Source organism: Crocodylus siamensis, chromosome 14 (assembly GCF_052110815.1).
Source record: "Crocodylus siamensis isolate JL-2025a chromosome 14, ASM5211081v1, whole genome shotgun sequence".
Taxonomy (NCBI): domain Eukaryota; kingdom Metazoa; phylum Chordata; order Crocodylia; family Crocodylidae; genus Crocodylus; species Crocodylus siamensis.
Window position 1 is genome coordinate 10424272 of NC_143408.1, and position 27612 is coordinate 10451883.

Consider the following 27612-nt stretch of genomic DNA (forward strand, 5'->3'; position numbering starts at 1 on the left):
GTATGCCAGCGCACAGGAAATGGCAGCAGTGCGCTTTTGAACTAAAGCACCTTTGATGCATTTTAGCTCAAAAGCATGCTACTGCTATTTTCTCAGCACTGATGTGAATTTTGCTGCTTATACAATTGTAAGGGTCGCAGTGCCAGGCGCTTTGAAAAGCGCCTGGCATTACGGTGCTTGCATGTGTAAAAATGCCCATTGGTCCTTGTTCTGCCATCTGTCACCTCTGAGAACAGTCCAGCTCCATCCTCTCTGGAACCACATGAATTAAAGGCTGCTATCAAATCACCCCTGAGTCTTCTCTTCTGCAGACTAAATCAACCCAGTTCCCTCAGCCTCTCATACATTGTGTGCCCCAGCCCCGAACCATTTTCATTGCTCTCTGCTGGACTCTCCAACTTATCCACATCCTTTCTATAGTGTGGGGCCCAAAACTGAACACAGGACTCTAGATGTGGCCTCACTAGTGCTGAATAGATCAGAATAACTATTTCCCTTGACCAGCTGGCAAAGTTCCTACATTAGTAGGACCAGCTTGGCTTAACAGAGAACAGCATACATGCAGCAAGTACCAGCCTTGCCCCTGTATTAGCAGCCCAGTATGCTGTTGGCCTTCTTGGCAACGAAGGCACGCTGCTGGCACATATTCAGTTTATTGTCCACTGTAACCCCCAGGTCCTCTTCTGCAGAGCTGCTGCCCACCAGTCAGCCCCCAGCCTGTACTGGTGCATGGGATTGTTCTGTCCTAAGCGCAGGACTTTGCACTGGTCCTTTCTGAACCTCATGAGATTTCTTTTGGCCCAGCCCCCCAATTTGTCTAGGTCTCTCTCTATCCCAGCCCTACCCTCCAGTATATTTACAACTCCCTCCAGCTTGGCATCATCCACAAACTTGCGGAGGAAGCAATCCATCCCATCTTCCAGATTGATAATGAAGATATTGAACAAAACCAGCCCCAGGACTGACCCTGAGATACTCCACTTGATATTGGCAACCAGCCAGACATTGAGCTATTGATTACTACCCATTGAGCCTGACAATCCATCCAGCTTCCTACCATCCAACAGTCCATTCATCCAACCCACGCTACCTCAGCTTGCTTGCAAGAATGCTGTGGGAGATGGTATCAAAACCCCTGCTATCCTCTAGTAACCCTGTCTCCTGCTTTTCCCACATCCACAGAGCCAGTCACCTCATCAGAGAAGACAATCGGATTGGTCAGGCATGACTTGCCCTTGGTGAATCCATGCTGACTGTCCTTAATCACCACATTCGTCTCCAAGTGCTTAGAAATGGATTCTTTGAGGACCTGCTCCATGCTTTTGCCAGGGACTGAGGTGAGACTGACTGGTCTGTAATTCCCTGGATCCTCCTCCTTCTCTTTCTGAAAGACGGGTACTGTATTTCCCCTTTTCAAATCATCCAGGACCTCCCCCAATCACCAGGAGTTTTCAAAGATAATGGCCTGTGGCTCTGCAATCACATCAGCCAACTCCCTCAGCACCCTTGGATGCATTGCATCCAGCCCAATGGACTTGTACATGTCCAACTTTTCTAAATAGTCCCTAACCTGTTCTTTCACCACTGAGGGCTGCTCACCTCCTCCCTAAACAGTGCTGCCAGGTGCAGTAGTCCTTGCATGTAGACAAGCAGACCTTGTTTGTGAAGACTGAGGTGAAAATGCATTGAGCACTTCAGCTTTTTCTGCATCCTATGTTACTAGGTTGCCTCCCCCATTCAGTAAGGGACCCACACTTCCCCTGATCTTCCTCTTGTTTCATAGATTTCATAGACATCAGGGCTGGAAGGGACCTCGGGAGATCATCGAGTCCAGCCTCCTGCCCAAAGGGCAGGAAGTCAGCTGACATACTTGTAGAAACCCTTCTTGTTACCCTTCATGTCCCTTACTAGCTGCAACTCCAGTTGCACTTTGGCCATCTTGACGTCATCCCTGCATGCCTGAACAATGCTTTTATACACCCCCCGCCCCCAAGTTGTTTGTTCAAGCTTCCACGTCTTATGAGCTTCCTTTCTGGCTAGGGACAGACATGACACACAAACCAGTTTAAGTGATCAGAAACTGGTTTAAACCTGTAACAAAACAGATGCCCAGGGCACATAAACCAGTTTGAGATGGCTGAAACCAGTCTGAGATAAACCTGACTGAATGTAGTATCAGACTTAACTGATTTGGCCCAAGCCAGTTAATGCAATGTCTGTCCCAGCCTCTTGCTGGTTTAAATTAAATCAGACTCACTCCCCCAGCATCCCGGCATGCTCTCTGGGCTGGGCAGGCTTTTTGAATGTCTGTCCTTAGCCTTTGTGTTTAAACTCACTGAAGAGGTCTCTGCTAAGCCAGGCTGGTCGCTGGCCACATTTGCTATTCTTCCTGCACATCCAGTTGGTTTGTACCTCTGCCCTCAGTAAGGTTTCTTTAAAATACAGCCAGCTCTCCTGAAATCCTCTCCCCATCAGACTGGCCTCCCGAGGGATCCTGCCCACAAGTTCCCTGAGGGAGTCAAAGGCGGCTTTTCTGAAGTCCAGGGTCTGTAGTCTGCTGCTCTTCTTTCTTCCTTCTGTCAGGATGCCAAACTCAATCACCCTATGGTCGCTGCTGCCCAACTTGCCATCTACTTCTATGCCTCCCACCAATTCTTCCCTGTTTGTAAGCAGTAGGTCAAGAAAAGCCCAGCCCCTCGTTGGTCTCTCCAACACTTGAACCAGGAAGTTGTCTCCAACGCTGTCCAAAAACGTCCTGGATTGCCTGAGTGCTGCTGACACGGCCACCGGCGGCTACATGCAGCCCCCCCTTGCCACCCGCTGCCCACCAAGTCTCTGTTATCCCAATCACGTCAGACTTCTGTGCTTATACAAGGACTTCCAGTTCTTCCTGCTTGTTTCCCATGCTCCCTGCATTCATGTGGCCCACCCAGCGTGGCGCACATTGTATAAGCCGCCAATCGCCAAGAAGACTGGCGACCTGCAGTGGCGATCGCTGCACGGCATCCTAGCCACTGGCACGTTTACGTCCCACTTGGACCCAGCCGCCTCGACAGCCTGCCCCTTCTGCCCGGGGGGTGTTGAGGAGACCCTCTTTCACGCTTTCCTGGACTGCCCCCTCCTGCAGCCGCTCTTTGTCACCCTCGGCCCGCTGCTGCAGGCGCTGGGCAGGAGCTCTTCGGAGACCACCTACGTGTGCTCCTACCCGTACCGGGCGGCTGAGAAGGGCCTCGTCTGCCTGGCCAACTTTGTACGGGGTCAGGCCAAGTTGGCCGTCCTCAAGAGCCGCCGGGACCGGCTCAGATGATGCCCTGCGGCTTTTCCGCCTCCTGGCGCAGGCGCGCCGCTCGCTGGAGTTTGAGCACGCTGTGCTCCGGCGGGCGGTGCCCACCTTTGAGACGTGCTGGGCCCTTGCGGGCGCGCTGTGCCAGGTGGAGGACGGCCGTCTCAAATACGCGCTCTGATGTCATGACCGGTGTGGGCGACCTCCAGCTCGTGCCGCGTCCTGGGCCCTCACCAGGCTGCTTTTTTGCTTTCTTTTTGTGTGGAAGTTGAAGGTTTTGTTACGTGTATGATGGGATGGAGCAGGGTCTGAATTGTTTATGACTGTGTCGCCAGCACACCGACTGCATAATTAGCACGTAAGACACGACGTGAAATGCAGCGCAGGTGTCTGTCACGGGGTGATGTGTTGGTGGGTTTGGTGTGGTTTGGTAGTAACCATTGTTGTATACCTGAACCCCTGAATAAAGTAATTAAAAAGTCAAAAGTCCTTGCATTCATGTACAGGCACACGAGGTGACAAACCGAGTACTTTCTCAGGAAGAATGAGGCCTCCCCTGCTGCCCTCTCCTGCTTCTGCTTTCTCCACGTCCTTTGCTTCCTCAGTTACCTCAGGGCTTTGTTCTCTATCCCCCAGTAAACCTAGTTTAAAGCCCTCCTCACTAGGTTAGCAAGCCTGTCTGCAAAGATGATCTTCCCTCTCTTTGTCAGGTGGATCCTGTCTCTTCCCAGCAATCCTCCTTTTTGGAACAATGTCCCATGGTCGAAGAAGCCGAATCCCTGCTGGCAACACCAGCTGCACAGCCATGCATTGATTTGCAGGATGTGTCTGTTCCTGCCAGGGCCCTTCCCCTTGACCAGAAGGACTGCGGAGAACACGACCTGTGCCCCTGTCCCCTTCACCCTTGCACCCAGAGCCCTGTAGTCAACACTTGATCTGTTCAGGGTCACCCCTGGCAGTACCACCGGTGCCCACATGAATGAGTACCATGAGGTGCTGGCAGAAGATACAAGTTCCCAGCTTCCACCTTCCTGGGAGTCCATGCCCTCTTCCTTTTCTAGCACCGCTTCTGGCTGTCCTTCCATCACAGTCCCAGAGGTCTCCTCCAGCATGGAATCAATGAAGTCCTCATGTTGGGGGATGCTCTGGAGCCTGGCTACCTCGCCTGTAGCTCTCTTGCCTGGCCCGGACAGACACCACCCGAAGGCGCCGCTCACACTGCAGGCACTCCCTCACCTGGCTGACACGGGAAGGAATCTGCAAGCTGCAGTCTGCATAGCACCAAACCAGGACCTGGAGGAAGCCTCAGCAGTGTGTGCTCCTGTCTGGACAGACATCACAGGTGCAAGCAGAGGAGGAGCTGGAAATGGCAGTGGCTCTGGAATTACGACATCCTCCAGCCATGTCTCTTGGTCTTTTAATCTGCTGCTTCTCACGTTGTGCCTCTCTTTCCAAGCAGACCTTACCTAGAAAACTCCTCTGTAGCTGGCTTGTTTGCTGTTCCCTGATCCTAAAGGTTTCCCTTTTCCCTGCAAACCTCTTTACTCTCAGCAAGCTTACAGTGAAGGAAAGTGAGAGAGTTTCCAAGCAAACTTCCCCTTCACTGTAATGAATACATTCATTTTTTAAATGGGGTGCCACTACATGCAGTGAAGTTATAGAGGGGGACTGGGGTCTAAAACAGTTGAGAACCACTACCTTACCCACTCAGTAAAGTGCGCAATGGTGGCACGCAGCTCAGGGAAGCAGTTTGCTGCTGCGACCCCAGAGGAAGCTGCACAGAGCAGGGCTAATGGGGTGTTCTGGTATAACAATGGGGATTTTTGTCTTGAGTGCAGGGAACTGACACCTACATCACTGCACTCACTTGCACTGTGTTGGGATTGCTCTGGGATTGTGTTGGGTTTGCTCTGGGAACAGTTCTCCCTCTGCACTTCTCCACCTCCTTGCCCCATCCTGGATTCCAGCTAGAAGTGAAAGGCTTTTCCCTGCTTTCTCAGATCCCCTCCCATCCTTTCTCCTAGGCTTTAAAAATTTGACCATTTCTGGGCACATTATACTCCTCCCATGTCATGCAGACAGGGGACCACACAGACGCGTGCTGGCTGGGCCTCATTGTTTGGCCTCCCATGCAAGCTGCATAGGGCAGAAGTGGATGTTCCTGCGTGCATCATGCAGTGCAAGGATGCCCAAGGGGCCAGTGGCTTATGTTAGTGCAGCCCACACAGCGTGTAGCCCCTGCTTGCTTAGAAGTTGGACAGCCCTAAGCTAAATGAATCCCACCACACATCAGTGCTATGTCAAGTGTCCGAGCCCTTCTTTCAGCCACCCCTTGGGTATTTTAGACAAGAGAAACACACTCAGTTGCCCCCACTGCACTCCACTTCCTCTCTCTCTCCAGCCTGTGACCAGGGGCAGTCTCAGCTTCTTGAGAGGCAAGAAATCCAGAAGGCGCTTGCATCCCCAACGCCTCCCTTGACAGGAGGTGTGTAGTGTACTTTAGTGGACAGTGTTGCCTGGGTACATAAGGGACTGAAGGAAAACTATGATCTGTTGAGGGAGCAATCCTCACCCACGCACGTCCTGCCAGTTCCATCGAGAGTCAGCCCTTCTGGACACTCGCATCGGAAAGAGCCTGCTGTGTTCACACAGCGACCATTGGGACAGACGCTGGGGAAGACATCACATTCATTCACATCTGAAGGCAAAAAGACAAAGGAGAAGCATTAGGCAGTAGCAGACCCAGGGACTTCTGGGGATACCCCTGGATGGAGGAAGCCTTCAGAAAAGCCCATAGTTACCCTTCAGGCTAAACTGTGCAGCCTGACAGAGTCAGCAGATGATCATACAAGCCCCAGAAATACAGAGAAGGAATGATTACCCAACTTATCAGGGAACTATGGCCGCTCCATAGCCAATGCATGGGTATTCAGGCAGGGGGAGTGTTTCTGACCTTATCCCTGTAGATGAATTCAGTTTATCCTTTGGTAGGTCACAAGCAGGAAGTTGCAGCAGCTCTGCTCAGCCCCTGCAAGGGCTCATTCCCTGCCTTCAAAACAGGCAGTGTGTTCCCAATGTGGAGGATTGGCATGGAAGTTGGGTAAGTTATGCATATGCCCTGTCCAGCCAATGTTAAACTTTCCACGGTGGCTTCTGGATCCCCACCCCTCATGCATGTGGCTATGGTGTGACAGCATCCCCAGACGCTGCCCACCTTATGCCTTTGTACCTGTGTGCTGATGCCCACAAATCAGACTAGGCACATCCAGATGCAAACCAATTGGCCAGAGCAAACTGCATGATGGTATGACTCTACTGGGACTATCCCACAGCTGTGACACTTAGTGTAGCTCAGCAAGGAGGGTAACATTGCAGGAAGAGGGAAGAAGCAGAGACTTATATTAGTCTCCCAGTAACCCTGTTGCCAGCAAGAGCTTCACTCCTTGGCACTTTACCTTCGCATGTGACCCCCTTCATCCTGGCAAACCCTCTGGGACAGGCAGGATCTGCGGGAAGGCAAAGAGGCATAATGAGATTGGCAGATAATTTCCTTGCTGCCCATGCCCGGGCAAAGGTTCCTTGCCACGGTGCTAGGCTTACCGATCTCGCAGCGCTCACAGGGACTGCCCCAGGCTGCTCCCAGTGTGGCACAGCACTCAGATTTCAGTGTTGCCCCATTGATGTTCACCTCACAGCGGCCATCCTGGATGTTCAACCAGCATGTCCCTTTCATGCTGTCTGTGGAAGCAAAACACAGCGTATGTGAAGAGCTGCCCCCTGTCTGATTGCCACCTTGCTCCCAGCAGCTAGACGGCAAGGGAGAGAAATTGGAGGAGAGGCGCCTTGCTGGAAAAGCCAGCAGGCCTTGAAAACCAGGTAAGGAGCGTTCTTTGCCTGCTCTGCTTAACCTGGCATGCTGTGGAGCCACGTGCACTACAGTGGGGTTCAGAGGGCTGCATTTGCCAGGACCCTGCTCTGTGGAGCTGCAAGCTGGCCTCCGTTCTCTGATACCGCTGCGTGCTCATGCCTGGAAGCACTGCGTGGCTCTGAGAAGTAGGGCTGGGTTCTTCCCTGCATGCCCCTGCCCTGCTCATCTTCTTGTGGATAAAGGGCCTGCTCCTGTACTCTGTGCTCAGGCAGAACCATGAGAGCTTTGCTTACAAAGGGAGTGTGACACCAAGCCCAACCTGCTAGCCGCTGGCACATTAATATAAAACTTATGTTCAATGCAGAGATGCTGAAGGTCTTGGACTGAAGTGGAGAGGCTGTGATTCAGCCAAGGCCAGAGTCCTTGTTCAGGGCTTAGGTAGGCTTTCATCTTGGCTGAAAGTGATTTTTGTATCTCACTTGATGGTACAAAGTAAGTTATTGAACGGTGTGTAAGATGGGCTGCCATTCCCTTCATGTTGTAGGATCCTCCATTTTGGGGGTCCTCTTGTGTGTGCCAGGATGTGGGTGATGATCCTACATGATGTCCAAGGAACCTCACAGCAAGCAACTCTCCCACTGCAGCATGGTTAGGGTTTATTGGGCATCCAGTGCAGTGGCTGGAACACTTTGGCTGACTGCTACGATGCTTTCTCAGCTTCACTGTTGCACGAGAAACAGAACTTATAGCAAGAAATTGAGTCAATATAGTGTGAGCCCTGCTGTGCCTATGCAAGTTGCTGGGGTCCAAAGCTAAGCCCTGGACTGTCTCCTGTGACCGCCTCTGGGACAGAGCAATATTAAGTGGGGTTGCTGGGATTGTCAGTCCTGCCCATCACTGGCCCTGAAAGGAGTCTTACCCACACAGATGGTGCCACTTGGATCCAGTTTGCTGCCTGGGGAGCACTCACAGGCAAAAGAGCCGGCATTGTTCCTGCATACACCATTCACACATGGGTTTGAGGTGCATTCATTGATATCTGCGAGTCAAAAATAACCGTCAATGTACTAGCACTGAAAGAACCATAGAGAGCCTAGGACCCACCCCAGCCCAGGATCTGGGCCACCAAAGGCAGAAAGAGTTTGGAGTCAGTAGGAAATTGAATTGCCAGGCCCTGCCTCTGCAACAGGATGAACCATCACCCAGATAGAAACCTGAAACTGAATCTTGGGACTCGGGTCCAGCTCTAGATAATAAGACCAGTGGTTAAAGCTGGGATTTAGAGACCCCTCAGAGCAGGTTAGTAGAGAGGAAGGAGTGAAAATCGGTTGACATACTTCACCACAGCCTTAAAAGGCTGCTAAAGAAACTAAGAGCTTGTCTGGACATCTAAATACTTTTACAACTGTTTCATCGCAACATGCTTTGTTCCACATAGCTGATACTTGGAGCCCGCAAGGAAACTTTACTGTGTTCCAAGGGAAAATTATAATGGGGGAGGGGGGGTCTAAATATCCATTTCTGCAGAACTTGTCCCCTTTCTTCAAATTTTTTCAATTCTTTGTCAGGAAAAAGATGACCCCCAAACTGTAAATTTTCCACCAACTCCCTGTCCCCTAATTTACATTTTTTAGTCCAAAAGTTCTGGTGTTTGAAGGAAAAAGTTTTGGGTTTGAGTTTCTGAAAACTCAACCCCCGCAAGCAGCTAGAGTCCAAACCACTACTGAGCCAGAGAAAATCAAAGGCATGTTACACCCAGAAGATGGCTCAGCACTCATGCTTTGCACCTTGCAGATATTCTGTTGCCCTTGGGATCAGCCCTAATATTCAGACTCAGCCAGTTTCCAGTCCAGCCCAGTTAGGCTGCGGTCTTGGCCATGGTGCAGCTTCTGCTTCTCTTTGGCAGAGGGCAGCAAAGCCAATAAACATGATGCCGGACGGCAGTCCGACAGCCAAACCAAAGAGCTTAAGAAGATCATTACCTTCACAGGTATCTGTCTCAGTCCTGAAGACAAAGCCTTTGGGACAGGTGCAGGTGTAGCTTCCAGGTGTGTTACGGCACAGGCCATTGTCACAGAGCAAACGATTAACAGTGCACTCATCGACATCTGTGGGCAGAGACAGACAGGGCTTGTGAGCCCCAGCACCAGGCATCCCCTCAGCTAGCTGGTTTCTGGTAGCCAAGATGGCACTGAAAGCATTTCTTCTCTAAGACACACCGCAGGCCCAGGTAGTTCACTTACAGAGACCTTGCATCTCTAGGGCCGGCCAGCCTCAATCTCAGGGCTTAGCTTCATCTGCATAGCTACCCTGCCCCATATCCTGGCATGTTTAGGCCCTTTAAGTAATGTTCAGTTTGTTTCAGTGCTTTACACACCCACCTTGCTAGCATTGCCAAACGTTCTAGCAATACATTTTATAACAAATACCATATTAACTAGCAAACACGTTACCATATTAACTAGCAAATGTGTTACTCTGAAATTGCAGTTATTTTAGTTATAGCTACTGCCCTGTGATCTTTCTCTCTGGACAATCAGACTGATCCTGTCACAGCACAGGGAGAGAACCTTGTATTTAGGGGAATCAGTTCTTGCTTAGGCCTAGAGCAAAGCCCTGAGCGAGTGCCCTGGCCTCTGGGCCAGTTAATGTGCATCAAGCGCTGTGACGACTGGCCTGCAGAATTCCACTTGTTTCTAGTAGACCTTTGCTAGCCAGGCTCCCTGCTGAGTGTAGATCTGGCTCTCTGGCCTTGACCTAGCCTATTTCAGAGGGCTCCAAACTGCACTGAACACACAGGGATTCTCCTGAACTCACCCACGCAGTTCTTGCCAGTGGGATCTGATTCGTAGCCCAAATTGCAGATGCAGCGGTAGCTCCCACGCAGGTTCTCACACATGCCGTTGGGGCAGATGTCTGGGTTGAGGGCACATTCATTGATATCTGTGCAGGGCAAGTAACCACATGTTCAGATGTGACCAGCACCAGGGCCAAGCCCCGAAAGAAAATCCTTCAGCCTCTGCTTCTGCATTACCTCCACTGCCTTCTACACAAGCCTGTACACATCTGGATGTACACATTTTCACTACTCAGCCTGACCATTGTGTGGGTCATCTGCAGGAGACCATGCAGAAGCATGCTCTGAATGTCAGCACTGCTTTGCTGCTACATATTGCCAAGCTGCAGCCTTGTACCTTCAGGTTTCCTCAGGGTACAAATCTACATTCAGTTGAACAGACTTTAATTTCTACCCTGCAGAGACCTTTCTTGTAACAGAGATGCTGCATCCTTCATGAAGGTGAGGTCTCGAGCAGAGCACACACATGTATGAGAGAAGTTTGGTGACAACTAAAGCCCCACCAGTTACCCCCAGTCCATGATGTGCATATATGCATATGTGTGCGCACATGCACAATTTGTCTTGCAAGGGTGTGCCATGCAGAGGGAGATGCTCACAGGGAAATGGCCTGCATCCTGAGTCCCTGTGCTGTATCAGCTTTCTTCTGTCTGCCACTGGGTACTGTCTCCATCAGTGCAGGGTCTCAGCTACTGCACTGAGACCAACAGCCTGCTTGCTCTTCTTTTCCCAAGGAGGAGTCATTTGCTCCTTTGATTACAGTCACTTCTGAATGTTTTGGGGTTCTCTCTAGGCATCAATACCCCTCTATGTCCCAGGAGGCCAGTAGGAAGTGGGGGGGAACACAATTTCTGCTAGCCTATAGACCCAGTGCTGGCACCTCTATTACCAGCTCCTGTGGAGCAGGAGCCTGAAGGCAGACAGCAGACTCACAGGTGGCAATGCAGAACACTGTGCATTGGGCAGGCAGCTGGCACAGTGCCATACCCTTACATGTGGAGTCTAACCACAGAGGTGCTGGTGCCTGTTGGGACCGTGACAGTCTCTTCTGGGTTAACCCAAGCACCGATCTCCACCTCTGGTGCTCAGTTCTCAGTCCATCCTTTAGTCCCCTCATCTGTCTCTGTCTGAGGAAAAGGCCGAAAGAGGAGGTGGTTTGGAAAGTGCTGCATGCTGGGTGCTGTACCTAAATGAGGCAAGGCTGGCAGCCTGCACATGTCCTGTCCTGCACTTCCCAACTGGCACTGCCAGGCCAGGGCTGGTAAAGAGAGAGAACAAGGCCTGGGTCTCGTAGTGTGTTGTACAGGCATGCTAGAGAGTCTCTGGGAAGCTGGGGTGGAGAAGGAGTCCTTATCAAACCAATAGCCAGGTGCAGGTGGTCAAAGACAAGCTTTGCAATGGCACCCACACTCTATATGAACTCCCTTGTTGAGTGCCTGTACTGAGCTCCCAGGCCGCATCACTGGTCAGGTCAAAGTAAATTTCCTTTTCCTACTGTTGACATAAATTGCTGGCTGAGCAGCAGTCCATGCATCCGGGAGGCAGGAGGAGGACCCTCAGACCCAGCCATGAGCATTTGTTCTTTGGTGAGGTATGCGGGGGGGTGAGCTATGTATGGATCAGGGCCTTGAGCTGAATAGGGTCCCAGCTTGCAGACCTAGACAAACCTACACCTGAAAATCACTGATAAATGCCTTCAACAAATTAAACCCCTCGCTGATGAGTTTTAGGTCAGTTCTCCAGCAATATATTGTAGGGTTGCCAGACTATGGGCAAACCCAGAAACGCAACTCCCCTTTGGTGCCAAGGACCAGCCACTTGATTCAGTACACCAGACTTGGGTACGTTTGCTTAACAATAATTTGTTGTTACTTAAGGCAGAATTTGAGACACGTTCACTCTCTCGCATACATGCACACACATGCATACAAACACATATGCTTACTTGCACCTGCATATACACTCGTTCACTCACATATACATAGACTCACTCTCCCACAGGCATTCACGCGCTTACATATACTCACTCACAGGCATGTACACACAAATTTCACTTAGACAGACCTGAAAAAGAATGACTCAAAGCTTGTCTAAGTCTATCCCACCCATGTAGTAGTGGTCCAATAAAATATATCACCCATAAAAATCCTTGCTTCTTGCACTTTTACATGCACATGCCAAAACATGCCCAGTCTTTCATGCTCACTTATACACTTATCTCTCTCTCACACACACACTCATGCTCATTCTCACACACTCTCCGGCACATGTACATAGACAATTACCCAATAAGTATTGGCCCTGGACAAAGACATACTCTGTGGTAATGTACTTTGGATTTTTACACTGATGTAATTTATACCAGGCTCAGGAATGGACAGAGTCAGCTATTACTGCACCTTCCCACAAAGCAGTAGGGAAGCTGGTAATAATAGTCAGTTTGGTTTTAACAAGCAGCAACCCCAGGATGGATGTTGATAGGTGAAACCTAAGCCACCGTAACTAATACCCCTGATTTTTCAGGGGTATTTCTCCCACAGACTGGGTGAAGTTACCCCAGATTAGTGGTTTGCATCGTCTACCCACTATTTTTGATACTGTGTAATGCAGATTACATTAATATAAATGTTCAGTCTATCTTGTACCACTCATGCACATTCACATAATTACACATCCACACATATCAGTTATATGCAACTGAAAGCAGGTCTTATAACTGCATGTGCTAGAGAACCTTAGTTATAAGCATCCCTCTGTACTATGGCACATGCTAAAGTCCTCACCTCTGCCATCAGCTGTTATTCCAATGCCACTGCTGCAGAGTGCCTGGAATTCAGCTGTGGAAAGGGCAGATTCATTAGTTTTTCATTATAGCATTGGGAAAATGACATCAGTTCAGAACAATATGAACAATTCCCATTTGCTTTTGGCTAGAGTATTGATTGTAAGTACTCAGAATTAGATGTTTATAACAGCGTGTGATATATTTTAACACTGACACTGCTTAATATTGCAGTGAACCTTCATATAAAACAAAAATCCCCATGATCAGTTCAGCTGCTCTACACCAGTTGTAGAACTATGCTACATATAAGATTCTAAGCAAAGCACTTGTTAAATGGGTTAAGAAGTGATTAACAAACAAATCTCAAAATGTAGCTTTCAATGAAATACTCCCAACAGATGGGGGTGCTTCTAAGTGGGCTCTGATACAAGATGTAATACCAATTTAACATTTCATCAATGTTCAGGGAGTAGATATAAAATCACTGCTGATAGCATCAATGGCTGACAAACAGGATCTGCACATGGGTTTGATCCTGCACAATGGCCCAAAACCATGTACCAGATCCAACCACAGAGTGACCCCACGTGCTAGCTCCAGCATGGACTGGCGTAATCTAGTACACAGATTCATTTCGCATTTTCAAGACACAAAGGATATCACTCTGAACAGAGATGAAGCATGGAAATTGGAAATAGGGGCAAGTTTCATAAGTTAGGGTCCATGAAGCAGTTTTGACATGTTAATTTTTAGCAGCAGCAGCTACCACTATAACGAACTCTAAAAAATATCTTAGCGCAGGGCTTCCTAAAAATGCCTCTAAGGGTGGAGTACACTTCAAGAGAGCAATTGCTTCTGGGAACGTCTTCCAGATTACATAGGCCATGGGCAAAAAACTCCTGTGGTAAGTACAGCAACTGTTCACATGGACAAGTGAAAAGGGGAAAGCATAAAGGTGTTTAGTTTTTTTCTATCTGACTCAGCACCTGGAGACAAAGAGAACAAGATAGCAGTACACAGCAATACATAACCCATGTATAGATCATGGGTTGTGTGGATCATAGGCAGGAAACACTAGTACAGCCCATACTATGAGAGTGGTTGCAGTATACCTCTGGGCCTTTCAATAATGCTGTCATGCTGTATAGGCCAAGGTGTCTTCTCAGATGGATCCTTAGAGGATTAAACCATTTCCAAGTACCTTCCCCTTGAATTTGTACACACACAGAGGTGGAGCTCACCAGAGTTTTTGGCTGGACACGGTTGACATGGCTCCCCAAAACCATGGTCTGGATTAGCACAGCAACATTCAGATTTGGTAACGGCTCCTGGAAAGGGACGGGCACAGGTGCCCTTTTTAATGCCTCCATAGCACGTGCTGCGCATATGGGTGTCCACACAGACTCGTCCATCCACGCCAATGGCCAGGCCACCCAGGCATTCACACCGAAAGGAGCCCTCTGTGTTAATGCACCAGCCATTCATGCAGATGCCAGGGGTCTCGCACTCATCGATATCTGAAAGGAAAGCAGACATATTGGCAGCATGACAGAGGGGAAAGGAGTTCGTACTCTTGGTAGAAAGGATCTCAGAGGCTCTGTGGGCTGGGGCAGGGCCTACTGTAAAAAACACTGCTCTAATGCTGCAAAATCCCCAGCACTTGCCTTAGGCTTACGCAAAATGAATGGAGCCAGCAGGATGGCCAGTCTTGACTCTCCCAAATAGTTCAGTGAGACTCTTTCATTTCACTACTATCTGTATAACACCAGAGCTGCTTCCTTCTCTCCAAGTGCCTTTCAATCCTCTAGGACCTAACCCATTCCTGGACTGCCATTAGCTGCTCTGTTGGTTAAGCTCGGGTGAAAGGTTAGGGAATTCAGTCAGCAGCATCATTACCCTGAGATCTGCCTTACCTTCCTCTTCTTCCCTTCATAACTCTGGCTTTACCCATCTCATCCCTCTGTACATACCAAGTCCCAGAGACATATAGGACACAACAGAAACAGAGAAAAACTGGAGTACACGCACCAACACAGTAGCGCCCATTGGGAGCCAGTACAAAGCCCGGTTTACAGATACATTTGAAACTGCCATCTTCATTGATACACATCCCATTGAGACACATATTGGTTGTAGCGCATTCATCATGATCTAGGGAGGATGATAAGAAAGGTGATAAGAAACACGAACCTCTGGGGTGCACAAAGACTCCCCTGTTTTCAGATTCTATGTTTTGCCTTACCCCACATGTGGTCAAATCTTTATTTGCCTCTAAGACAGTGGCCTCAACATTTTCAGACTCAAGACACCCCTTAACAGACTCAAGGCTCCCCTCAGTAGACATGAGGCACCCCTTAGAACATGTTAACTCTTAGTATTCACTTAGTGTTTTGAATACAGAAAAAAGATTAGAGCAATTACAAAGAACTCAGGAAGATCACAACAAGTTTGAATGGTTTTAATGCTGTGGATTCTTATTTGAAATCTCTGAGTTTATCTTGTGAGTTATGTCTCTACACCTAGGAATGCAAATGTTGCACGCCACCTGGTAGCATCCTTGAAAGGGCCTCAAGGCACCCAGAGGCCCCTAGCTGAAACTGTTGCTCTAAGAAGAATCCTGTGTTGCCAGGGATAGGTGTGTCTGCAGCTCATCTAGGTATATCTGAGCTGGCTTTTAACTGGCTGGCTCACATACTAGTAAACTGAAATAAGCCACTATTTATGAAGGCTTATGCATCTCTGATTTAGTTAGTCTGTAAGGCATGAAGCTACTCTTAATTTCGCTCAGCATGTGTCAAGGCTTTCGGCTTCATGGGAAGAGCAAACCTGGTTGGGAGTCTGGAAGTTTTGGGCTGCCCTACAGGTCATTGGGTTGGCGGCTGAACAAGCTGGCAGGAAATCAGTCAGATTTCAAAGTCTGCCTGTCAGAAGTTCGTTGAAATTGAACAATGTCCCCTAAAAGTTTCAGCTGGGACAAATCAACAAATTTTGATGAAAAACGATTTCATCAACACTTTTCTGATGACATCCCTTTGCAACCTTTACAAAAATCCTAAAGTACTGCAGGAAGCAGCACTGGCTCTTCTCATGCCCTTTGCTCTTTGAGCTAAAGGTGAACCTACACTCTTGTGTTGTGGCACTGTGGCACTGATACCACCTTTTAGGGGTGATGTAAAACTCAGGGATCCTCATCACTCTGCGAAACTACAGGTCTTGTGGCACCCTAGTGCCCTTGCAAAATTATCATCAAGCAAAACACACTGTTAACTCCTTAGTCTCAGAGCACTGTAACTATTTCATCTGAGAGCAACTTCCATTGGATCAGTGACTCTTTCTCTCCTCTCCTTAATGGTTGTGAAATATTGCTAAAGAGGTGGCTGTATTCCTGGAATCGGGGCCGTCCATAGGTGGGGTGAATCGGGGTGAATGGCTGCGGCAACTCAGCACCGCCACCACCACTGCCGCTGCCGGCTGCACATCTGGCTGCTTGGGATCCCGCCTCCATCCACCGCTGGCTTCGTGTCCGGGGGGTGTGGAGGCGGGGCCCCAAACAGTCTGATTTGCCCTGGGCCCTGCACCCTGCTCAAGTCATCGCTACGTGGGAGGAAAGAAGTGAATTCTTAACCCATCTGTAAACCCCTGGGCTTTGGCTTTAAATATGTTATATCTATATGCAGGGTTATTGCCGTTAGTGAGTCCATTTCTGCCCCAGCCGATGTCATGCGGAAGGAAGTGCTTACCAACGCAGTTCTTGCCATCAGGGGTAATTTCAAAGCCAGCATTACAGATGCACTGGAAGCTGCCATCAGTGTTTACACAGCGGCCATTTCTACACATCACTCCATTCATGATGCACTCATCAATATCTGGCAGTGAGACAAACAGAGCAAGATAGCAGCAGACTTGATTTGTGAGCATGAGCTGCCCGTACTTTACGATTCTAACAGTAACTCTCTCTTGTCCAGTTGGGCCCAAGGGCTTTTAGCCTTAGAAGACTCAAGTTAGAGTCCACTACAAAATACAGGCAGGATACTGCTCTCAGATGCAAAAGGTAGGTCCTGACCCTAATTTCTCACTGCCCCTCCCTCTTCAGGATGCTACTGCCTACAGCACATGGTAAAGTTGCAGGGGAGACTCACTGTGTGAGACTATTATTTTCCAGGAACAGCACGGTGTCCAAGGGTTTGGAGACAAAGCTGCTCAAGCTAATAATGAATTCCCTTCTCAGCCCCTCTTCTTGTAAGGTATTGGTTCCTTAAGCAGCACTGTCTATCCATGGCCTGTATTACAAGCAAACACAGGCCTGATCCAAAGCCTGATGAAGTCAATGTTAAGGCCTCTCCACTGAATATAGTGGGCTTTGGATTCAGCACCAAGTAACCCCTTCTCTGGGCCTTGTTACACATTGCACTTTGAGCTGTGCAAATTTGGTCAATGTTAGTAGTAGCTCAAGTTTGGAGCAGTTGCACCTTAAGGCTAAAAACCTTCTCTGACCCCCAGCTGTGACTTGCCACTAGAGGATGGGTGAGCCAGGACTGGCTTCTATCCCTGCTCTCGGCAGAGGCGTGTGGAAGATGGGAGGCGGAGGAGCATGAAGCTGGGAGGTGGAGAGGTAATGGGACAGGAGTGGGAAATGAAATGGGAAGTGGAAAGGAGATGGGGATGGGGGTAGATGGTGGAAATGAAGTCAGCCAGCCACTGAAGGATAAAATAAAAAGATGTAAAAAAGAAAAGAATTTTAAAAGAAATAAGGAGGAAGTAGATTAAAAGAAGGTCTCATGTTTTAATAAATTGGGATTTGGGATTGGAGTGTGTGGAGGGTGCTGGTCATGCTTCCTGGGGTGTCTGGCACGTGGGAGTGATGAGGGAAGGCACTTTAGGGGGAGCTACTGCTCCTGCCCTGGGAAGGAAACCCCAGCTCACAGGGACCTGATCCTCCCCATCTCCCCACTCCTGGACCTATCCATGCCCTGAGACCTGACTAGCTGGCATGTGATCTATAAACTGTTTGCATGGGGGAAGGTGGGAGGGTTACACCCCTGGGAGCAGAAGCAGAAGTTGGTTATAGATTTGATAGATTTTGCAGACACTAGGGCTGGAAGGGACCTTGCAGGATCATCGGGTTCAGCCCCCTGCCAAGGGGCAGGAAGTCTGCTTAGGTCAGGTCAACCCAGCAAGATAAGAATCCAAGCGTTTCTTAAAAGTATCCAGAGTAGGTGCTTGCTCCATTTCTGGGGGGAGTCTGTTCCAGACTCTGGAGACTCAGATGGGCAAGATTTCCCTTGTGTCCCATCTAAAATGGCCTTCCAGCAGTTTGTGGCCAGTAGACCTTGTCTTCCCTTGGGGTGCCCTGGTGAACAGACGTTCTCCCAGTTCCTGATGCACACCCTTTATATACTTATAAGCTGCCACTAAGTCCCCCCGAGCCTTTGCTTCTCCAGGCTGAAAAGTCCCATGCCTCTCAGCCTCTCCTCATAAGACCTGTAGTCATGTACGTGGCTTTCCTCTCAAGACTTTCCGCATCCTTTCTACAGTGTGGAGCCCAGAATGGATGCAATACTCCAGCTGCAGCCTCACCAAGGCTAAGTAAAGCAGAAGGATGACTTCTTGAGTCTTGCTTGAGGTTCATCGATAGATGCAAGCCAGAGTTTTATTTGCTTTGCTGGCTGCGGCATCTCATTGGTGGCTTATGTTCATCTTGTGGTCAATCATAACCCCCAAGTCTCTTTTGGTTGTGGTGCTAGTGACTATAGCACTGCCAGTCCTACAAGTATGATGTGGGTTTTTGCTTCCAAGGTGGAGCACCTTGCATTTCTCCGCGTTGAATGTCATCAGGTTTTGATTCGCTCACCTTGCGAGCTTGTCCAGGTTGGCCTGAATTGCCAACCTATCCTTTAGCGTGACCACACTTCCCCATAATTTTGCTTAGTGCTAGACCAATCCTCCCCCACCCACCTGCCCCTGGCAGTAGAGTTCAGGGGGTGGAAAGTTTGTTCACACAGAACAGGATGGTGAGAAGGGGACACTGCATCCTGGGATGTTGGAGGACTTCGACTTGGACAGCTTATCTGTGGGGAGTGTCCACACATTAATGGAATAGGAGCTGGGTAATACAGATCAGAGGCAAACCTGACCTTTAGTGGTGTAACTTTAAGTCACTTAAAGTGTGCTTACAACTAGTTTCAGTTGCTAATGTGTGGACAGTCGAGGGGGTTAAGAGCTCAAGGAGCTGCCTAAAGTGAATGTGTAATAAGGGCCTCTCTCTCACCAATTTGATGGAATAAATTAGAGGTCTGGAATATTGACATAGGAGTGTGCAACTTGTTAAGTGAGGAAAGACAGGAAAAAAGAGAGGGAGAGTGGTGGTATGGATCAAAAATGCATATACTTGCTCTAAAATTTAGGAAAAGAGGAAATGAAAATTTGTTCAAAGTCATTAAGTGAACATAAAGGGTGAAAATAAGAATGATGGTGTCATGTTATGGTTCTGCTACAGATCGCCCATCTTAAGGATGAACCTTTTTGTGAATAACTATCAGTAATATCCAAAATACAGGACTCCTTGGTAATTTGGGTTAATTAGCCACACAGCCACTGGAAAAACACATGGCAGAACACAGACAGTCCTTAGAACAGGTCGGAAGCAACTTTTTGCTTTAGGAGGTGAAGGAAGCTACGAGGGCAGTGGCTGTTTAAGTTCTGTTTGTAATGGGGAAGGATTAGTTGGGAACTGAGAAGTGGAAGATACTTTGGGTGAAAGTGATTATGAAACAATAGAGTCCATTATTCCAGGGTAAGAATAAAAATAATAGTTTTCAGAAAAGCAGACTTCAAGAGGGAACAGGTAGCTAAGGTCTCCTTGCAAGACAATTAAAGCATAAAGGAGAGTAGGTACTTACTGAAAGAAGGTTTCTTAAATGCATAAAGGTAAACTATCCTATTGTACAGGAAAGGCAGGAAGCATAGGAAAGACTAACATGACTTCCTTAAGAGTTTTTCATTGACAAGTAAATCAAAAAGGAAAACTATGTACATGAGTAAAGATGAGTGCAAAGGAATAGCACAAGCATGTAGTGATAAAACCAGAAAGACTAAGGTCCGAGTGGGCGCATCTACACAAGACGCTAAGTGCACAGGAGCCTAATAATACTGTGTAGTAGTGCATCAGAGCACAAACAGTACTAACATGTTACTGTTCAGTATTATTAGGCTACTGTGCAGTAATGTCACTAAAAAGGCATTTGCTGGCGCGATGGCACTGGTTACTGTGCATTTATTTAGTACTTGATTATACAAGTACTAAATTAAATGCCCAGTAACTGCTGCACGTTAATGAACAAACCACTGAGTTTTAGTTAACCAAGGGCAAAAAACCAAACAGAAGAGATTCTGTAAATGCATTTGAAAGAAAAGGAAAACAAAGAAAAGTAGAAGCCCATTAGTAAACAGGTAAGGAGAATAAACAACAGAAGATGTAGAGAAGGCTGAAATATTCACTGTCTCTTCTATTTCAGTTTTCTCAAAAATAGTTCACTGTGGCCAGGTCCTCAACAAAAACAATGTTTAAGGAGATAGGACAGCAGGTCACAACAAGGAAATAACAGGCTAAAGACTACTTAGATGAGACAGATGTATTCAGATTGACAAACCTCGATGAAAATCATCCTTGAGTACATAAGGAACTTGACCAAAGAATCCAAGAGGACTTGAAAAGGCAAATATAGTACCTATCTTTAAAAAGAGAGTTCATAGATTTCATAGACATTAGGGGCTGGAAGGAACCTCAAAAGATCATTGGGTCCAGCCCCCCAGGCATAGGTGCAAAGTCAGCTGGGATCAAGTGACCCAGCAAGAAATAAATCAAGCTTTTTTTTGAAGGAATCCAGAGTAGGTGCTTGCACCACCTCTGGCGGGAGTTTGTTCCAGACCCTGGACACATGTATTGTAAAGAACGTTTTTTGTAATATCCAGTCTAAATCAGCCTTCCCGGAGTTTATGGCTGTTAGACCTTGTTATCCCTTAGGGAGCTCTGGTGAACAGATGTTCTCCCAGGTCCTAATGTACCCCTCTTATGAAGTTGTAGGCTGCCACCAAGTCCCCACTGAGCCTTCTCTTCTTCAGACTGAAGAGTCCCAAGTCCCTCAGCCTCTCCTCATACGGCCTTCCCTCCAGGCCTTGGATCATATGAGTGGCTCTCCTCTGGACTCTCTCAAGCTTCTCCACATCATTCCTGAAGTGGGGGCTCCCAATATTGGATGCAGTACTCCAGCTGCAGTCTCACCAGGGCCAAGTGAAGCGGGAGGATGACTTCCATGGTTTTGCTTGAGATGCATCGCTGGATGCATGCCAGAGTTTGGTTAGCTTTGCCCACCACCGCATCACATTGGTGGCTCATATTCATCTCGTGGTCAATCAAGACCCCCAAGTCCCTTTCGGTCATGGTGCTAGTGAGTGTAGCACTGCTGAGCCTGTAACTATGCTGAGGGTTCTTCCTACTGAGGTGCAGCACCTTGCACTTTAAAGGCCATCCAGTTTAGGCCAGCCCACCTTGAGAGTGTGTCCAAGTTGGCCTGCATCCCCAGCCTGTCCTGTGGTGTGATGGCCCTTCCCCATAATTTGGAATCATCTGTGAACTTGGCCAGTTCACACCTGACCCCTGAATCTAGATCACTGGTGAAAATGTTATAGTACCGGCCCAAGTACTGCGCCCTGAGGGACTCCACTGGTAACATTGTGCCACGTTGATTTGTTCCCTTCCACTAGTACTCTTTGGGTCTGACCCCATAGCCAGTTGCCTAGCCATCGGACCATATGATGATCTATGCCACAATTACTCAGCTTAGCCATGAGGACATCATGAGGAACTAGGTCAAAGGCCTTCTTAAAGTCCAGATAAATGATGTCCACATCATCTCCCTTGTCCAGAGCAAATGTTACCTGGTCACAGAAGGAGATGAGGTTGGTCAGGCAAGACCTGCCAGTCACAAAGGCACATTGGCTGGCATTCAGAAGCTTGCCTTCCATTAGTCTGGCATTAATGGATCCCTTGACAATTTTCTCCAGAATTTTTCCAGGGATGGACAACAGACTGGTCTATAGTTCTCCGGTTCATCCCTCCTCCCTTTTTTGTACATAGGGACCACATTGGCTCTTTTCCAGTCATCAGGGACCTCGCCTGAGCACCATGATTTTTCAAATATCCCTGCCAAGGGAGGATGCAATGATGTCTGCCAGCTCTTTCAAGACCCTTGGGTGCATTTTATCTGGGCCCATGGACTTGTGAATATCCAATTTTCTCAAGGTGTTCCCTCCCTGATCAACATCAATTTTTGGCCCATCACCCACTCCCAAGTTGGTTTGTGCCATTCTTGGTAGTGTGATACTCGTGGGAGGATGAAAAACTGATGTGAAAAAATCATTTAGGAGATTGGTCCTTCTTTGGCATCTGATGTCAGTTGCTCCATTGGATCTTTCAGGGGCCCAAAACTGTCTTTGTTCTTTTTCCTACTTCCCACATATCTAAAGAAGGACTTTTTGTTGTCCTTGATCCCCGGAGCAAGCCTAATTTCAGTTTGTGCCTTGGCTTTTCTCGACCACTCTCTGCAGGTACAAGCAAATGCACAGCAATCCTCTTTTGTAATGCTTCCTGTTTTCCAGCTGGTGTAGGCTACTCTTTTGAGCTTAATGAAGTCCAACAGGTCCTTACTCAGCCATAAGGACTTCCTTGCTCGTTGACTGCATTTCTTGTGAGAAGGGATGTCTTTGCCCTATGCTTCAAGGATTATGTTTTTGAGTGATGACCATTCCTCATGAACTCCTTTTGGGGGGCAGGGGTGGTATGGCCTCTGATTGCCTGATGTGACCAATTCTCTCACTTTACAGAAGTCGTCCTTCCCAAAGCTAAAGACTTCTGTTTTACTGAAGGGTTTTCCTGGTCTTTGGTGAACTAAGAAGGTGACCAACTCATGGTTGCTGTCACCAAGCTTCCCCCCATCTGCAGATCGCTCACTAGGTCCTCCCCTTTGGCCAGGACCAGATCCAGCAATGCCTCTCCCCTAGTTGGCCCATAGACCTCCTGGGTTAGATAGAGGTCATCGATGCACATGAGAAAACTATGCAACCTGTCAGATTTGGCCATGTGATCATCCCAAGAGATGTCTGGGAAGTTGAAGTCTCCCATGATGATCAAGCATCGGGAGCGTGTGGCTTCGACCAGTTCCCTAATGAATTTCTGATCTAGGTCTTCTTCTTGGTGGCAGGGTCTATAGTAGACTTCTATGAGTAAGTCACCCTCCCCATGTTTTCCTCGTATCTTGACCCAGAGGGTCTCAAGATGCCCTTCCTGGTTTGGAAAATCAATCTGCAGAGAGGTGAGCTGATTTTTGACATAGAGAGCAACACCCACACCCCTCTCTCCCACTCCGGTCTCTCCTATACAGTGTAACTCTCTACTGCCACCAACCAATCATAGGTGGAGTCCCACCAGGTCTCTGTAATTCCTACAAGGTTGTAGTCATTATCACATAGGAGAAGGGCCAGGTCCTCATGCTTGTTTCCCAAGCTCCTGGTGTTGTGTACAGGCAGTTAAGTCTTCCATATGAAGCCCAATGCTTCCCTGAGGGGTTTAGTGGGACCTTTCCTTGGGCTGTCTCCCTTGGGCTGCCCAAGTTATTGGTAGTGCAGCTGACATGACCTGGGCTAAAACTGTTAGTACACCACCCATTCCCCAGAGGTCTCAGTTTAAGATAAAATATAGCAATGAGAATTATATACCCAATTAATACCTGGGAAAATTTTGGAACAAATTATTAAACCTAGAAAAAAATGAAGTGATAAATAGCAGTGTCATAGAAACAGATCTAATTTTCTTCCTTATAGGGTAACCAGCCTAATTAATCAAAGGAAGGGGTTTGACATTGTCTCACAGGATATTTTCATAATTAAGTTAAGGAAATATGATCTAGGTTGGGGTGCTCAAGCTCTGACCACAGGCCAGCCTGTGGCACCATGTCATCCGGCCCAGCTAGCTTCCCAGGGTCTGGAAATTTGGTAGCGAGGGAACAGTGGTACTGCTCCCTTGCTGCCAAATCTTTGGACCTATGGTGAACCCCAGGCTCTGAGCACAGGATGCAGCATATGATCCCAATGCACAAGGTCAGGTGGGGACAGCATGGGCCCCAGGGCCCAATCTCCATGTAGGAGCTTGCGCGAGAGGGGTGCCAAGCCGCCAGGACTCAATCCCAATGTGAAGGGGGTGGGAGACTCGATCCTGGAGTCAGGGGAGGGAGGAGATGGAGTTCTCAGTGGAAGACTTCCTGGCTCCAGAGGCTTGTTCACTGGTTATACCTCCCTTTTATAAGAAACTCCTCTTGGCACTTCATTTTCTTTTGATCTGACATATTCTTGAGCAAATCCAGACACAGACATACCGATACAGGCCTGCTTAGTGGGGGTGCTCTGGAAGCCCTCATGGCACTTGCAGTGGTAGGACCCAGGTGTATTTACACAGTCTCCATGCAAACAGGGGCTGCTGGAGCATTCATCCACATCTGAAAGGAAAAAAGCCTAAAGCTAGAAGCCACCAATATATTGAGTCTAGGCCTGCTCTGCAGCACTTCATCATGGACCCCACAGATAAACCCAACCAAAGACCAGGAAACGTTGATTAAGCAGCAAGGGCTTGATTCTGCAAGGTGTTAAGAACCATCCCCTCAGCTCTTATATTTAGCACCTCTAGGATCAGGCCGTGCATTAGCACATACCTTAACAAGCCAGTGTGAAAGGGGGGTGTGGTAAGTTACACATACTGTTCTCTAGAGCAGCATTTCTCAACCTGTGGGTCACAGGAATATATAAAAGGGTCATGAACAAACTTTAAAAAATGGATCAACAAACTAAAAATGGATTATCCTTTAAAGGAAAAACTGTGGGAAACTGCAGGTTTCCCTGTGCAGACTGGCAGAGTTCTAGCCTACCGGGGGCTGCTTGGGGCTGAGGGAATGCGAGGAGGAGGGTGATCAGGCAGGGGGTGTGTAACAGAGGGCCTGCTCTGGGCCAATTTCACTGTGGCCTGCACACCTATTTCTGGGCTAACCACCTGCCTTCTTGGTAATTGATTAATTTCTGTTAATAAAGTGCGAGGCTGCCCACTTCTTGCCCTGATGCCAGGGGGCACTATCTGTGGCTCCGTTCCTCCCCTACACTGCAGCCCAAGCCTCGCAGATGGCATCTAGATGTTATCATCATCACTGGTCCCCACATTGGGCCCCAGAATCCTCCTAATTTAACCCCGCCTGGATTCCTCTCCTCAGGCGGTCTCATCCGCCTTCATACTAGGCAGCATAGCTCCCTGAACCACTTCCCCTTTGGGTGTGGTCCCCCTGAGACCTTTGGCTCACTAGCCCTGGCCCACCTCCAGGCCAGTTGGAACCCCAGGCCCTTGGCTCTTGGCCATTCCTCACGGTGGGCCCCTGGCCCTTTGACCCTTCCAGTCCTGGCCCCAGCATTGACCAGTCAGGGGAAGTCCAGACAGGCATGAGTCTATGACCTTTTCTCTATTGCTGGGGATCCACCCTCTAGACCCTGAAAAGGGGGAAACACACCTGGTTGTGGGGGCTAGGGGTTAAGGCACCCCAACCCACCTTTCACCAGGGTGGTAACTGGTCTGGCATTTCCTGGGGGCTCCCACACCACTGAGAACCCCACCAGGCCACCCACTCCCGGCAGGGTGCAGTTTTAGGTTATTCCCAGGACCAGGAGTCTCCTATCCTTCCCCTACAGCTCCTCCCTTACCTCCAGATGATACCATCAGCCCTCCGGCCAGGCAATGTTGTTGCCTGCCTCCAGCAGCAAAACTGCCCTGTTTATATGGACAGCCCTAAATCTAAAATGGCTGCCCTAATCAGGCACCTGCCAGCTGTTGCCTTCTGGCCCTTAAAGGAGTAAGTGCCCTGCCACAGGGTGCCATGTGCATATGTGCACACACACATGGATGTGGCAACCAGGCAGCATGAGGAGCAGATCTTGCAACTCCCCACAGGTAATTCTATGGCGTGGAGGGAGTAGACGAGGTTTTGAGGGGCAGCAGCCCACTGGCGACACTGCCCACACCCCACCTCCACCCTGGGGTAGAGCTGTGCCCTGAGGGGGGTAGCGGTGGCAGCCAAGCCATGGAGGCAGCATAAAGCTGCAGCCTAGCACGCGAGAGGCTGGTGGCAGGACGAGGTGAGGGCAGTGCAGCCCCCTACCACTATTTGTTACTGATTGTGCTGCTGGTGGTGTGGCTGGCATGGAGGTTCTGGTGGCAGTGGCAGCAAAGAGTCTTGCTGCCCCGCTCTGCCCTCCCGTGGTGAGTTCTGCCTGCTCTTGCCTGTGCCGGTCCAGCCAGGCTGCAGCCCCGTGTCTGCTGTGGGTGCAAAAATTTTGGGGCCAGATGCCCACATTCCCCTGCCCCACAGACTGCAGGGCTTGGGTCTGGGGGACAGCATATTGGAAATGAGGGGCACAAACAAAGCTGGGGGGTGGGGCTGTGGGTTGGGAGTGAGGGGCACTGGCAGGTCCAGGGGGCTGTTTTCTACTTAAACTATTTACTGGGTCAAGCCTGGTGATTGATGTTTACAAATGGGTCCTGGTAAAATAAAGGTTGAGAACCACTGCTCTAGAGGCCCTAAGCTGAGGGTCTCAGAATCCAGCGGGTCTCCAGGATCAATAAGTCCCTTGGAATCCCAGGCATGGGGATGACTTGGCTATATGATGAGGTGGCAAAGACTGAGATGAGGGACAGCAGCTTGGCGAGTACCTGGCCCACATGCCCATTCATCTCAGACATGGGGGCAGTCTTTATCTGGAGGTAAATAAACATTTTTCCCTGAAACCCTGCTGCAGGCAACAACAAATACCTCGACTTTCATGCTTGCCTATGATCAAATTGTATCTGCCAGATGAGGGCAAGGCTGTTGTCTCTCATTGTGCGAGCACAATAGTGCCTCACTGCGCTCCTTCACCTCTGGGTACTGTGAAGAGCACTGCAGTCATCAGCACTGTTGCAAGAATCCCGGGCTGGGGACAGTACTGAGGACCCCAGAGACAGCCACATACCATTGGGAACAGACGTCTGGAGCAGGCCTGGAACATGCTTTGTGGCCTAGCCGGCTGTCTGCCAAGGACATGTTCCTTACCGATGCACTCTCCACGCACGTCCTGCTTGTATCCCATGTTGCACTCACATCGGTAGCTGGAGGGGGTGGGGATGCAGCGCCCATTCAGACACAGGTTGGTGAAGTGCTTGCAGATGTCAATGGTCTGATTTAAGGTGGCAGTTCCTGAAAAACAAGCAAGTAACAGAGACAGTTTGGGCGTGTAAAGAGCAGCTCCTCAACTAGTAGCCCTTGCCCATGTTCCCTCCTCTGTATCACCAGGCCTTCATTTCAGATTTTTTTCAGTCTGAGAGAGGGTGCCCAGAGAAATGGAAAACACGTATGTAGAGCATATATCCCATGCTGGGCACTATGGGCTTGGCTTCCCAGCATTTTCTGTAATTCATAGGCCACCCGAAGTCATCTCTCTGCTTCCCCCCGCCTGGAGTCATGCTATAAGTTTCAGTTTTATGCATCTCATGGGACTCAGCAGCGAGTGATACTGTGTTCAGCCCATTCCCTCCCCAAGGCAATGAGGGGGTTTTCTATTCTCACTGACACAGAAAAGAGTCCTTGGTTTTTGAACACAAGCAACAATTTCCCCCAGGACATTCCAGACCAATGGACTCACCTTGTTGGAGGGTCAAAGAGACAAAGCTGCCCCTGGGGGAAGATCCCGGATTT

At 49.0% G+C, this 27612-nt stretch overlaps 1 protein-coding gene across 1 annotated transcript in view; it reads right to left on the minus strand.

The window, feature by feature from the left end:
* The window catches only part of FBN3 (fibrillin 3), a 262268-nt gene that overhangs the window by 58554 nt on the left and 176102 nt on the right, over positions 1-27612 (minus strand). Inside the window, exons 12-23 of the mRNA XM_090027836.1 lie at positions 26971-27114; positions 24223-24342; positions 16534-16659; positions 14822-14944; positions 14035-14310; positions 12792-12845; positions 9969-10094; positions 9134-9259; positions 8071-8190; positions 6884-7021; positions 6739-6789; positions 5856-5981 (exon numbers count right to left, since the gene is read on the minus strand). Of these exons, the coding sequence (XP_089883962.1) occupies positions 5856-5981; positions 6739-6789; positions 6884-7021; positions 8071-8190; positions 9134-9259; positions 9969-10094; positions 12792-12845; positions 14035-14310; positions 14822-14944; positions 16534-16659; positions 24223-24342; positions 26971-27114 (1530 nt within the window). The remainder of the gene's footprint in view (positions 1-5855; positions 5982-6738; positions 6790-6883; positions 7022-8070; positions 8191-9133; positions 9260-9968; positions 10095-12791; positions 12846-14034; positions 14311-14821; positions 14945-16533; positions 16660-24222; positions 24343-26970; positions 27115-27612) is intronic.